Source organism: Sceloporus undulatus, chromosome 1 (assembly GCF_019175285.1).
Source record: "Sceloporus undulatus isolate JIND9_A2432 ecotype Alabama chromosome 1, SceUnd_v1.1, whole genome shotgun sequence".
NCBI classification, from domain to species: domain Eukaryota; kingdom Metazoa; phylum Chordata; class Lepidosauria; order Squamata; family Phrynosomatidae; genus Sceloporus; species Sceloporus undulatus.
The window spans coordinates 221,044,083-221,059,572 of record NC_056522.1 but is presented as its reverse complement, the minus strand read 5'-3'; the positions used below and the strand labels follow the sequence as shown (position 1 = coordinate 221,059,572).

General features: G+C 41.0%; 1 protein-coding gene across 1 annotated transcript in view; it reads right to left on the bottom strand.

The window, feature by feature from the left end:
* The window catches only part of ARL5A (ADP ribosylation factor like GTPase 5A), a 22,843-nt gene extending 8,959 nt beyond the window's left edge, over positions 1-13,884 (bottom strand). Inside the window, exons 1-3 of the mRNA XM_042458500.1 lie at positions 13,393-13,884; positions 1,853-1,913; positions 492-570 (exon numbers count right to left, since the gene is read on the bottom strand). Of these exons, the coding sequence (XP_042314434.1) occupies positions 492-570; positions 1,853-1,913; positions 13,393-13,438 (186 nt within the window). The 5' untranslated portion in view covers positions 13,439-13,884. The remainder of the gene's footprint in view (positions 1-491; positions 571-1,852; positions 1,914-13,392) is intronic.
* Positions 13,885-15,490: the final 1,606 nt, after the last annotated feature.

Below are 15,490 nucleotides of genomic sequence, written 5' to 3'. Positions count from 1 at the left end.
CCATGCTCTAGCAGATTTTCTTTCTGACGTTTCGCCAGCATCTGTGGTTGGCTCTGAAGATGCCAGCCACAGATGCTGGCGAAACGTCAGAAAGAAACTCTGCTAGAGCATGGCCACATAGCCTGAAAAACCCACAAAAAACTAAACATAACAAACATTTAAAGGACACAGGTATGTAACAATATATTTTAATAGTAAAGGAACACAGTAGAGTATCTATACATTACTTTCTCTTCCCCCCCCCCCATACTAGAATTTGGTGCATGTAATAGAGTTGATGGACAATAGCTGGAAAACATGCCAAGGACATTATTAACAACAAGATGTAGTGATAATTTAGCATCAATCCTTTTTAAAATATTGATTAGAAACATGTTTTGAGGAAGTGACTATCAACAGCTAAGGGAAAATCCAGAGCTGGGGGAATTCTAGAACTTGTAGACCAATAACTTTTCCAAGCTCTGGTAAATCCCATGCATCAAGGTCTATACCACTGAGTACCATCTGCTCATAGGACTGCCAGCATCTTCATGGCCTTCTGACAACACGCTGTAAGTATCCAAATATCCTCTAATTTATCAATCCAGCTATAGTTCAATACAACATTAGGTGCCAGCATGAGCAGACATGGTTGCGATGGCATACACAGCTCTGGAATAAGTTGTGTGAATGACACATGTACACCTAGGCATGTGGAAAGGTGTGAGGATGGAACAGCTTGCTAGAAAGAGCACCCCACCTACACACACATGCTCTTACTCTGCTTTTTGGCCAGAAGACGAAAGTCAAAAGATGAGTTCTGCCAGATCAAACAAGACTGGAATTCCCCTTTCGTCTCTTGTGCACTCCTATACACCCATTTCCTGGCTTCTTCAGGGTGAAAAGGAGTGGCTTTGACCACAATCACTCTGGGACTGCAGTGACCAGATGGCATGCTCCTGAAGCAACCTGTAGCTGTTGTCCCAAACAGGCCATCAGCAGGAGTGGATTAAATCTGCTCCTTTTGCCAACAGCTTCAGGCTGGAGTGGCTTCCGACCCCATTGGGGGCACGTGTCGTGTAAAGACCATGCTCCTGAAGCAGCCAAAAGCCGCTCTATTTGGTCCGTCCATTTTTGTCCTGGGGACTCCAGCTTTTGTCTAGGTGTTGTAAAGTCCATGAAGCATCATCGATCAAAATCAACGCCCTCTCACCTCCCAAATATCAAAACAAATTCTTTACTTTGGAAACCTCCTCAGGTTCTGTTGAGGGGCAATCAAGCTTTTGTTTCCCACAGAAGGATGTAAATAGTACCCCAAAAAGTAACCTTTATGCTGCAGTCCCCCCTCCCACCTATGTATGGTGACTTCTGCCTTAAGGCCTCAGTCCGAGTCCTTTTGTTCCATTTTCCATCTGCCTCACAAAACCTGCATTCTCAAGCCTCACACCTTGAGTTGTCATACTCCCTGGCTTTTCATGGACCCTTTTCTTCAAGAGGTGGCTATTGCCTCATCCAGCCCTAAAACTCAGCTATCCCCTTTCACTTTTCTGTTTCAGTTAGCTCTGTATGTTCATTATTTGAATTTATTTTCTTTGTGTGTGTGCTCTTTTATATTTCTTCTAATCATACCTGGGATCTCTATCAGTTACTAACTGTATATCTGGTGCTTAGTTCCTGCATACATTGCCCCCTTTCACAAAGCCAAGCTAGACAGCCCCCAAATTAATTAAAGGTACATTGCTGCTGCCAGTGGAAGCTCTACAAGCCCCACACATTTAGGATAACACATGAGCACTGCTGTGAGAAATAGAACAAGGTTCATGTAATTAACTCTGATCCAGAAAAGCGATCCTAGGGCCCTGTTCACACTTACAATTGATAAAGAATGGTTGTTTTTCCTGCATTATCAAGTCCAACAATGATCACTTTGTGCTCTGGGGAGAAAAAAGAGGGCAAAGAAGGATTAAATAAACACTTGATCACATCACTTATTCTATGCATCATCATAAAGAAATAAGTCTATGCATAATAGTTTTAATTATTTTTGTTTTTACATTGTTTTTAACACACCTGTAGATACAGAAGAACGAAAAGGCAGAATATCAATATTTTTAAGTGTTATCTTATTTTACAGCAGGAGGTGACAATCTACACCCAAGGGCTGAATGCACTCTCATCTCCCCACATCTACCATGACAAAGGCGTGGGAAGGCTCTTTTAAGATAAAGTGTTCGGAGCATGCACTCTGTTTTAAATGGCATTAAAACTTTCTATGAACCCTGTTTTAAAGGGGGAAAGTATGTGTATGGGGTGGTAGTTGCCACTGTAGTACCCAAATCAGGTATCCAGTGCCACAAAGTGAAGCCTTCCATGGGTTCAGGTAAGGAGCCAGACAGCCTTCTCCATTCCTGGAAAATGTCTACCCTGCTTTATAATTATCCCCCAGCTCTTTTCCAACTAATTTATTAATCATACAGAATAAACATTCAGCTTCGTCTCAAAGGTTTAAGTCAGAGAGTTTTCTTTTACACGCACTAGAGGTATTTCCACCAGATAGGACTGGGTTCCTCAAAAGGGGAAACAAAAAGAAGTCTACCGAGTAAGCATCACATGAGGAAAGTGCTTCACCTCTCCCCCATCTGGTATTTAGAGCTGTTAAATGTAAATCATACACTTCAGAAAGAGAATAGCATCTTTTCACATTATATCATTATTTGGTCTGATGTCACTTTGGATAAGCTATAAAACTAAAAATTTAGTAAATCCTAAAAATGCTCACTAAGTTTGAGATGGGAGTCCCACTGACAAAGCATCAAGATAAAAAGTGAAGCACAAATGGGATTTAAGCATTTTCGTGAGTTTAGCAGCAAAGTGCACAGAATCAGGACCATCACTTCTTTCCTGTCTTCTGGTTGTAAATAACCAAATTCTTCAGGTAAACAAAGGCAATAATAAATTTTAAAGAAACAACTGGGCAAATAAGCTAACCAGTCTATTACGATGAATTTCACATGGATGACTATCTGCCAGGTGAACAAAAGTTGTGTGTAAGTGCGTTCAGGACAGTAAACTTCTGGATGTTCCCTTGAAGCCAACACTAAAGGAGTCAGAGAAGTTTGTGGATGTGACAGTAGTGTCCCAGTTTTAAAAGGACAATTCCTCTGCAATCACAGAGAATGAAGATTGCATGGAAGATAACTCTGAGAAAGAGAGGAATTGTGGAACCTATCCTCAGATACCCAAAATATATATCCTCTGGTTGTTATGGTGGGAAGTCCCAGTGGAATCATTAGAAACACAGACAGTGGGTTTGCAGTGGCATGGCAAATTACCTGTCTGGCATGAAAGTTGCAGATATCATGCTTCATCTAGAATCTAGATTCTAGATAGTCTTGTGTTGGGGTAGAATTCATATTCATGTTGCTTGACTAACATTAGGAAATGCAGGTGTAAGGTCTTGGAATCCAAAATTAGTTTGTTAGGTTGGCAGTTGAAAACAGCTTTATCTTACTTGCCAACATTATTTCACAAATTCTACACATAGAGACAGGTAGATATGCAATGTTTATGCATGAGATGAAGGTATAGAAGAAGGGCATGTTAGGCACTGCAGAGTATTTTGGGACAAGCTGAACCTGTACAAAAGCAATGGGCTTCTTCTATCGCACTTGAATGAGAATGGTACAAAACTGCTAGTACTTAACATTAAAAAAATTTTAACTCAACAATGGGGAGAAATGAAAGGCACACTGAGAAGCATCTACTCTGAGTTAAATTACACCGGCTGTTTTCAACCTGTGGGTCACGACCCCTTCGGGAATCAAACCACGGAGGTCACCTAAGACCATCAGAAAACACATATTTCTATTAAAGGGTCATGGCATTAGGAAGGTTGAGAACCACTCAGTTACACAGTTAGAGTAAAGGTGATAATGCTCCCAACTGCAAAAACAGGGATGGGATGAACATAGGCCATGTAAAATGGAAACAAGTGATTACGATATCCAGTCAAACAAGTTTACAGGCCATAATGAAAAATATACATGTTGGAGAGATCAAGAGCTAGATATTTATCACTACCCTACAAAACCATATCTTTCAACAGCTGGTCACAGAACCAGCCAGAAGAGAGGAAAGGCAACCTTGAATTTAATTGATTCTGTCCACTGAAAACAGTGGTTGTAGTACAGATTTACTTTATATATAAGTGGAAAATTGACAAGAGTGACAAACAGTCACATTTGACTTCAAAAGAGAAAATGTGTCTGAAGAGAGATAACTGGTAAAATGAACGTTAAAAAGAAAATACAAGAGGCTCACATTTGAGTGTTATTCAAAACCATAACAACAGAAACTCATACCAAATCCATGAGGTTACCAGCGTCAAAAAGTTATTAAAGAAAATCCTTCATAAAATACAAGTCTTGCCTAAACAAGGCCCGGGGGGGGGGGGGGGGGGGCCCCAAAAAAAAAAAAAAAAAAAAAGCAAAAAAAAAAAAAAAGTCTTGGCGGGGGGGGGGGGGGGGGGGGGGGGGGGCGCTTCCACAAAATAGATGAAACAGACAGCAAGACATAGAAACATTATTTTGAAGCGAGTATTTCTAGTAACACCAAGGTTATTAGAAATAACATTTAACAAATACCCATACATTATATGAGGGAAACTAGGGCAGGGAGCTACTAAAACCTCTGGATAACAATGGATTTAAACAAGTACAAAATGAGGTGAGATAAGAAAATACGGGCATATGGAGAGAAGCTCGATGAATTCTCTCCATAAGTCTTGTATGGTAAATTCTCATGGCTTTTTGTGAAATAATTTTGAAGAACTAAGGCAAACAGTGACAAGAAGAGATAAAGTTCTGTAGTTTACTAGTAAACTGAAAACAAACAAACCAACTAATCTAGATGGTGTCTTTGAATTATTAAAGAACCTCATCTGAGAGTTCTTTGAAAAAAAACCATGTGATCTTCCTAAGAAAAATATGTAACATGCCCCTCAAATCAGTTCATGTACCAGAAGAACAAAAAAGAGTGCTCAATTGTAACATTGATTTTTTTTAAGGGAGGGGATCCAGCAAATTATATGCTGGTTGTTGCAGATATATTAAACCGGTGGAAATGATTAAAGATTTGGATGAACTTCAATGAGGATTAGGAAAAGTAATGGAAAATAAGACCAGAACTGCTACCTCTAATACCAGAGGCATTGTACCCGTTGCTGAAGAACATGAGGACAAGTTGTTATTACCCTCAAGTCTTACTTGGGGGCTTCCCTTAGGCGTTTGATTAGAAACTGTGAGAAGTGTATGACTGTCCAACCTAGTTATTTCGTCTGATCCAGTATGTCCCTTTTTATATTCTTAGCAAAGACAGAAATGTTCTTACCAGCAACAAAACATAACTTCTTTAGAAGCACATAATTTGTTGGCTATGTGTTTTGATTCTGTAACAGGAATTCATGATTGGTCTCTACAAAATGAGCTGCAAAAGGTCTCCAACTCACATGTTCTCTCTTCCCACTTTTTAAAGGCCATTAAAATAGACTGCCTTCCCCTGAGGCTGAGAACATGTGGCTTTGCCAAGGTCACTCAATGTGTCTCATGGCCAAGCCATGAATCGAACCCTGGTCTCCAGAGTCATAGTCCAACAATCAAACCACTATGCCATCCTGGTTCTCAGGTGGCTCATACTTCCTCATGAGATCTGAACGTAAAGAATTATCATTTGTTAGGTTACTTAGTCTGGATCAAACCATGATTTCAAACCCTGGCCTGTGATCTCTGACTATAGGCTAAACAATGAATTCATGAGGAAGTGTGTTCACCTGAAAGCTTCAAATTTATTTTTTAATTGTCTTCAAGAAGAGAGAAGGGAGAACATGTGAGCTGGAGAAGTGTTGCAGCTCAAGCTGTAGAGACCATTCATAAATTCCTATTACAAAATCAAAATACATAGCCAACAAACTATTCAATTCAAACAATAGCATGCTGTATAACTATCCTTCAGATAGTAAATACACAAATGTATATACTACAAATATTTATACAACAGGGGTCCTTTGTTACAACAAGCTTCCCCATCTGTATTAAATGTCTTTCTACACAATTTCTTTGTGGAGGGTTCAGTCAGTACTTCCAGTCACTTTAGCTAATGTAACATCCCTACAGCCTATTAAGACTTGAATGGATTCTGCCACAGATGAAGTGGCAAACAGGCACTGCAATTCACTGATAATGAATGTAAATCTGCAAAATCTTGCAAAATGAAATGATGTCTTTTTGTGGAGATATTACCTTCTGAATTTCTAGTTATGGGCTAGATATCAAGTCAGGAGTGGCACCTGCATACAAAGACTAATTTAAAATGTGGCACGTAATATTTTATGACCCTGGCTTCTTTCTTGTAGCACTGGATTTTTTACACTATGGCCTGTTACAGACTGCCAAAATAAAGCTGCTTCGGGTCTCTTTGGAGGTATGCTGTTTAAATGATGCATGCATCCTAAGAATCTGGAAGCTGTACCAAAGCTGCACTCCAGTGCTTAGGAATGGAGTGTGGCTTTGGCACAACCTCCGGACTCTTAGGACCCATGCATCATTTAAACAGCATACCTCCAAAGAGACACGAAGCAGCTTTATTTTGGCAGTCTGTAACAGGCCTATGTTACTCTGGAATGGGCTGATTGAATTTAAATTCTGCTTCAAATGTGGGGGGTTTTGTACCCTTCTGTATACTTTCACACTTGGATAACAACCTTTATGACAGTTCCAGGAATGAGGCCTGTTAAATTACTGGATGAGGGTGAACAAAACTGCAATTTCATTCAGACAAGACAGAGGTGCTCTTGATACACCAAGAGGCAAATAATGGAATAAAGTACCAGCCTTTATTGGACAGGGTTACACTCCCCCTGAGCACATAGAGGCATTACAGATATAATAAGATAGATATGAAATTACAAAGGATTGAGAAAGAAGAAACTGAATTTAGCAAACTGATTAAACATAATACAGATCACTTAATCTCCAAATTGTACAAACTGCTATTAAAATACTGTATGTGATGGAAGATGAAACTATAAAACAATACATGATTAACTGGGCCCAGGATGTTAAAAAACCAATAATGTTAGCCCAATGGGAAAAAAATTGGAAAACAAGATTAAAATACACTTTGAGTTACGATATAAAAGAAAATTATTACAAACTTCAATTTAGGTGGTACCTCTCACCAATGAAATTATCCAAGATTTACAAAAACACAAACAAGGAATGTTGGCACTGTGCCTCAAAACTTGGGACTTTTTATCACATGTGGTGGGAATGTGAAAGAGCCAGGAAATTTTGGAAAATGATTAATCAAGAATTGGAAAAGATTTTAGAGATGAAAATAAGAATGGAACCAACTCTTTATCTGTTGAATATAATAGAGGACAGTGAAATAGAAAAAAGATATGGAAACCCCTGTTCTACCTAATTGTGGCTGCACGAATGATATTTGCGAAAAAATGGAAGAGTAAAGAAAGCCCAACTCTAAACAATTGGAAAGAAAAGATCTTTGATATGATGACGGCTGACAAACTCACATATCTGCTCAGGGATCAAAGCAACAAAAGGTTTTTAGAGGAATGGAATCCACTAGAAAAATATCTTAGAATAAAGTGATTGGAATAGTATGTATAATATATCTTATAAAAATAACGGTGAGAGGGAATAAAGAGTAACAGATTATAAATGGTAATGAACGCAGATAAGGAGAACGATAAAAAAAGGAAAAGTTATTGGTAAAAATATAACAATTTAATAGCAATATATGTAATCAACAAGGGTGATGGTTAATAGAAAGGAGGTACAGATATAATAAGGAGCTGTAGAGAACATGACATTGGATTATGAACTAAAAAGGTTTTATAAGCATGGAAAGTTTGAATTAAAAATAGTTAAAGAAAAAATATTCAGAATAAGAGACAGGAAGTCATTTTATGTTTCTTTTTTTGGTATGTATGTATGTTATGTATATTTGTATATTTGTTTTTGATGGTTATTTGTTTATCCAAATCCCCTTTCCTTGTTTGATATGTTTTTTTAAAAAAATAATAAAATCTAATTAAAAAAATAAAATAAAAACAGTAATGCAAAAAAGTCAACATGACTGTTAAACAAGAAATGTGTTTACTATAACAAGAAGCTAGCTACCCAAATATGACTTGCTCTTTTGAAGTTGATCTTAATTACCCTCCAGTAGATCTCAACTCATGGCTGCCCTGTGAATGAGACATTTCCAAGTCTCCCTATCCTCCACTATTTTCCTTAATTGTTGCAGGTTCATACTTGTAGCCTCCTTAATAGAGCCCATCTATTGAGCATGTGGTCTTCCTCTCTTTCTCTTTCCTTCCACCTTTCCTAGCATTATGGTCTTTTCTAATGAGCCGTGTCTTCTCATGATGTGGCCAAAGTATGCCAGTCTCAGTTTAGTCACCTTGGCTTCCAGGGAGCTCTCAGGCCTAATCTGTTCTAGGACCCATTTGTTTGTCTTTTTGGCTGTCCACAGTATCCTCAATACTCTTCTCCAGCACCATAGTTCAAATGAATTTATTTTCTTTTTATCCATTTTCTTAATTGTCCAAGTCTTGCATCCATACATGGCAATGGGGAATACAATTGCCTGTACAATTCTGACTTTCGTGCTTAGCTGTATGTCTTTGCTCTTGAGGACCTTTTCTAGTTCTTAAAGTAAAATTATTTTAACAGTGGCTCATTGGGATACTGAATGCCTGATGACCAGAATTTGTCAGATTCAACTGACCTCCTACAGCCTCAGTACAAGATGTTGTGCTGTCTATGCACTAGTCTACAGACATAAAATGAACTTGTATCTGCTCATCCTCTCCACACAGCCAGTGATAGCTTAGATCGAGTTACATATTTTCTATTATTGATGAAGCAGAAACAAGAGTTAGCTCTTTAGCTCCCAAGACTGGTTTCACGTGACATTTGCTCAAATAGCGGAGCTCAAACTCTGAAAGAGCCAAGTATGACAAGCCTTTTTCTGAGAACATTAAGCATGAAACACAGGGCTGAAAAAACACCAGTAGAAACCTCAGCAGCTCCTGCCACTAAAAGATTCAACTACCTTGGAGAGTGGTGGAGTTGCCTTCTTTGGCGGTCTTTAAACAGAGACTGGATGGCCACCTGTCAGGGATGCTTTGATTATGAGTTCCTGTACGGCAGAGGTTGGACTCAATGGTCCTTGTGGTCTCTTCCAACTCTATGATTCTATTATTCTATACCTGAGACCCCTCTTGCCCAATCCTGCAGATTACAGATCTTGTCAAAAAATTTCCATATACTCTTCAGGTATCTTTAATCAGATTCTGAAAAGACATTCTAGGCTTGACAAGTTCTGAAGCTAGGACAGATTACTACAAGACCACACAATCAATGCAAGAAAAAGGCATGCTATTTTGCTTTTTTAAAAAATCAAAATGCTCACTTCTCATTTCTAAGCAATACTGAGGCTATGAGTTCATACGTTAACTACCATACTATACACTTATGTGCAACCTAATCAGTCCCATTTATCTATCACTAGTAGGACACAGGCCCTCAGTTGATCATTTGGTTTGCCCTCCTTCTAATTCACAAAATCCCCGAGGTGCAGTGACAAGAACTGTACGGCATTTTCCCACTGTAGTTGTTCTACCGATTTGCACAGAGGCATTATAAAACTGAATTTTACTTTCAATTTCTTTTCCAATTATGCCCAGCATGGAGTTTTTCTTCACAGTGGCACTTTGGGTCAGTGTCCTAATCATGCTATCCAACACAACCACAGTCACTACCTCCTCAGATCCTATGGGTACACATATGAAGTTGGGATTTTATTTATTTCATTTTGCTCCAGTATGTATGACTTTATGCTTGCTTACTGTACTACATTTGACATTTGAACACACATTCTGCCAGTCTGGAGAGATTGTTTTGGAGCTCTTTGTAATCCACTTCTGTTTGAACTATCCAAAGTAATTAGGGTGTTGTTAACAACCTTGCCAATATACTGACCACCCTAAACTGCACATCATTTACACAATACAGTGGTACCCCGGGTTACGAAATTAATTCGTTCCGCGGTTAATTTCGTAACCCGAAATACCTTCGTAAGCCGAATTCCCATAGGCGCTAATGGAAAAATAGCTCTCTGCTGCCCTCCGGTGGCGGAAAATAGCGCCGCGGTTTTTTCGTAACCCGAAGAAACCTTCGTAAGCCGAAGCAATAAATCCCTATGGGATTTTTTCGTATCCCGAAAAATTCGTAACCCGGCGCATTCGTATCCCGGGGTACCACTGTACACTGATTCCAATACAGAGTCAAGGAGGACACCACTCCATTTATCTCCATGTTTTTTATGCTCTGCTCCCTGTACTTTAACCAATTTCACCAAACACTTATACTATTACTGCTAGGTCTAACCAGGAATTTTGGGTGAGTGACTTTGTTTACTTGAACATTCAAATCAACTTTGACAGTGTCTACTTGGCTACTTCTACAGCTTAGTGATACTTTTCACTTTCAATAGCTCTGGATACTTCCTGCCCAGGGCTACAACACTACATTACTACTTGACAGCCAAAATAATAAAGATGATGAAGCATCCGTTAAGACAATACATTACAAGCATTCAACACATCCTTTATCATACACTCTGTATGATTAAGCCAATACTATCTCCAATCATCTAGTGAGTTCAGAGTACAGCAGGCACGTGCTCAATGACACAGTCACACTTGGCAGAAATTATCTTCCCTGCTTTACCCATACAGTTGGGACCTCCTTATCCATGGATTCCTTATCCACAGATTCAAGCATCCACAGCTTAAAAATATTAAAAAAAACATGAATTCCAAAAAGCAACCCTTAATTTTGCCGTTTTATATGAGGGAAACTATTTTACTTCCATCATATGGGTGGGTTTTTAGGTAATAAGGCTTTCAGGATATTAATCATTAGTTGGTATTTTAATGTATTTTAATGTTTTAATGTTGTAAGCTGCCTCAACCCAATTAGAGAGGTGGGATATAAATAAATTTATTATTATTATTATTATTATTATTATTATTATTATTATTAAAAGAACTTGGGCATCCATGGATTTTGGTATCACAAGGGATACCTAGCAGATAACAAGGGCCCACTGTACTCCTACCTCTTTCTCTTTTACAGTCAGAACCCAAAGAATGAATGAAATTTTCCCAGTGTTCAAAGTGCTTTAAACAACAAAGTGCTCCCACCCATACATGCACCAACCCCCCACATCCAGCCCTGCTGAGCCTGATCTCAAAACTGTATGGCATTCCCTTGGGTCACAACCTCTTATTCCCACAGAATCCCCTTTATTTCTTTGGAAACAGACCAAGAATTTGCACTGAAGGCAGGAGAAGAAGAGACCACTGACCTCAGCTAGTAGCTCAGTAGCTACACTGCAGAATCAATGCAATTTGACACCGCTTTAACTGCCATGGTTCAATGTGATGGAATTCTGTGGTTTGTAGTTTTGTGAGATAACTCTGCTAGAGACCTCTGGTGCCACAACAAACTACAAATCCCAGGATTCCACAATGCTGTATTTTTACCTTAACACCACCTAAACTTTTCCTGATGCAAAACCATGAAGGCTTAACAAAAGGGCCTGCGGCCTCACAAAGGATGGAGACAGGCTGGATTTCAAAGCAAGTATCCTTTTGTGTTGCAAATGGTTGTTAAACTTCCTGGGCTTTGAGAATCTCCCAGTTGCTACATGGCCAGAAGGAGAAGGTAGCAGCCTGCAAGAGATACCCCTCCATACCATCTGAATTAAGGAGAAAAAAACCTGTGAAATGCAGGCCTATAACTAACATCTTTAATTTTCCCCCCTCCTGTATATGGTTTCTAACACCTTGCCTGATGATGAAGCCAGTGGAGCTTGGATAGTTTGCAACATGTATATTGGTCAATAAAGGTTATCACTGTTTGGTGGATTTCTGATGTTATTTTATTCCCAATGCTATACTAGTAGATTTTCTCAAAATAAACACAGGTGCTGCAGTCTCCCCTGCCTTGTTTTTCAACTCCAAGAGGTAAGCCCAATAATAACAATAACTCCCAAAAAGAGGCTAGGTATGTCCTGGCAGGGCCACTGAGTCCCACTTTGGGAGAAAGGTGGCATATAAATCCCCCAAATAAATAAAGAAATACATAAAATAAAACAAAACTGAGGGCAGGGCAGTCTGCCTCCTGCTGCAATCTGGATCTCCCCAGTCAAAGCATCGCAAGAGCTACCACAGTATGAAGCCCTAAGGCTGCCCCTGCACTGCAGAATCAATGCAGTTTTTATGTGCCATGGCTCAATGCTATGGGATTCTGGGAACTGTAGTTTTGTGAGGTGTTCAGCCTTCTCTGGCAGAGGTCTGGTGCCACAACAAACCACAGTTCCCAGGATCCCACAGCATTGAGTCAGGCCAGCTAAAGCGGTGTTTTGATGCTGTAGCAGTTTTACTGCCTTTTTTTAAAGTTGCACTGTGTTTTTAGACTGCAAGCCACTTTGAATCCCAATTTTGGAGGAAAAGCAGAGTGCGATATAAATACAGTTAATTCTGCAGCCCCAGAACCAAGGGCAAAGCCACAAGGCCGGCTTATAATACTGGGACTAACAGGATGGCAGTCTGAATTAATAACCAACAAACAGACAGACAGTCCTTGAGGGAGATACTCCTCCCCTACTTCGAGATGACTTGAACCATTCCTGGCGTATCCTGCAATACATAGAGCCTTCCCCGAAAGATGGGGAAGGGGGTCTCCATCCAGGGTGGCCAGGTATATCCAGAGGCACCTCGTAATGGAGGATATTATTATTGTTGTTATTATTATTATTTAGCCTATTTATACCCCCGTCTTCAGCCGCAAAGGCTGTCTGAGCAGCTTACAAAATCAGGGCTGGAGGTAGAACTAAGGAGTAAGAGATTTTCACAGGAATAGGAGTAAGAAAATACTCCTGTGCTTACGTTGTACATGCAGACACCTTTCTTATCATTACATTGCAAGTCTGGGGGAGGGCTGGGAGGCCAAGGAGACCCTCGCACCCGCCAGCCTGGCTCTTCCCCGGGGAAAGGGCTGGGGAGGAAGGCGCAACGGGGCTAGCTAGTGGCATGAAGACAAAATGTCTTACTCCACAGTCGGACAGCCCCAAAATGAACCACCACCACCACCACCACCAGGGTGACAGAAGATTCCCCAGCCCTGCTACAAAATGGAGGAGCCTTTGGGGGACTCCTCCTGGGCAGAAGGTAGGGCAGGTCCTGCAAAAGGAGTCTCCAGAGGCAGTAGTATATCTGGTGCATAGGTCTCCTTGGCGGCTGCTGCTGCTGCTCCTCCTCACCCTGGTGGTTAAAGAGCCTCCATATCCGGGTGAAGAGGATTCCCATGCTCCCGGGCGGCGGAAGCTCCGGCTCCGGCAGCCCCACCACCACCACCGCCGCCGCCGCGCTCCTCCTCGTCTTCCCCGCTCTTCCGCCCGGGCTTAGCCCAGGCGGTGTAGGCCCCGAGCCTCCGTGGTAGTAGTAGCGATGACGGCGGTCGCCCTCGGCAACGGCCCCGCCGCGCCCCCCGACTCCGGCCGATTCCTCCTCCTCCTCCTCCTCGCGGACATCGCCCTCGAAGCAACTTCTCTCTCTCTCTCTCTATGGGTTTGTTTTTTAAAATGGGCCTCTTCCTCTCACGCTTCGCTTTTGTGGAAGTTGGACCCTTCGAGGACACCGTCCGGACAGGTCAGCGAAGCCACCGCAGCCATTTTCATGCGGCGCGCGCGCCTCCCTCTGCTCCTCCCCCGCCTCTCCGCAGTTTCTCCAACTCGAGTCTCGCCCTCTCCTTCCCTCTGAGGAAGAAGAGCAGGTGGAGCTGGCACGGAGGGCGGGGCGTCCTGGCGTCCAAGGGGAGGGGCTCATTAGCATAACCCTCCCCCTCACGAGCTCAGCTCACGCACGTGACTCAGCCTGGCGTTTTGATTGGATGGAAAGTGTTCCTGGGCAGAAATTTATGATGAGACCGCCTTTCTAGTCGTGGCTGAGGTTCCCTTGCCTGGGAGATGTGTGTCTATGTCTATACACACGTTTACATATATCATATATATATATATATATACACACACACACACTCTGCATGGTTATCAACTCCATATATATATATATATATATATCCTTCATGTTTATATACTCCAAATATTTATATATATATACACACACACACACACACATGCATTTCATAGGTGCACACACACACTTCATGTTTTGCCTTGGGTCTCATGATCTCCAAGATATTTCCATATGCATATGCACACACAGCCTCCAACCGCCATGTGCCCCTCATACACATAATAATAATAATAATAATAATAATAATAATAATAATAATAATAATAAATTTATTTATATACCGCCCTATGGCAAACCAATCCGGGCGGTTAACCAATCCTCCATACCCTGGAGGTAATTTTATAAACGATGTTTTTTCACAGCTTTGCGCATGAACCAAGGTGTGTGCTCACCAAAGTATCAGAAAACAAAGATGCCACTAACTAACTCAGCCACTTTTGGGTTTTGGAATATTTTGTATTCCAGAAATGTGGAGAAGGTGTCCCTGTCTCAGCCACCCATGTGGGCCATTTGGGATTGGGGAATACTGGATGATTAAAGAAGAATGGTGCCAAAGGAAAGCTGTTCCTATTTGGTTTGGCACCTTCATTTTGAATCACCCACCGATAAGAAACTCAGTCTGCACAGTCAGCCCTCCCTATCCATGGACTCTTGTGCCATTTTAAGGATTTCTGTTAGTTTATGAAATCTTACGGCCAAAACACACTGCAGAAATAATCCTGGGAACTGTAGTTTTTGAGAGACTTGGCCTTCTTGACTGTAAGAGAGCTGGTTCCACAGTAAACTACAATTCCCAGGATTCCCTAGCACTGAGCCAAGGCAGTTAAAGCGATCTCAAACTGGATTATTATTTCTGCAGTGTGTTTAGGCCCTTACTGGGCGTTGGTGGTTGTTTATTTAAAGGGTTCATTTTTTGGTCGCTGGGGCAGAAAGGAACTTTCTGAAGGAACTGCTTTTGCCACTTTCAAAGTAGTTAGCTCCTCTTTTAATTAATGTCTTTCCAGATTTAAAAACATTAAATTAAATTTAAAAAAAATATCTTGTTTTGTTTCTTTGTGGTGTTTTGTGCCTTCAGGTCGTTTCCGACTTATGGCAGCCCTAAGGAGATCCTATCATGGGGTTTTCTTGGCAAGCTTCTCCTGTCATTGTCATCTTCCCAGGCTGGGAGAGTGTGACTTGCCCAAGGGAGTAGTTTTCAACCTTTGGCCTGCCACATGTTTTAGACTTCAGTTCCCAGAAGCCCCAACCGCTCTGGCCAATGGTCAGGCATTCTGGGAATTGAAGACCAAAATTACCCAGAGAGTCAAAGCCTGGCAATCAGTGCTT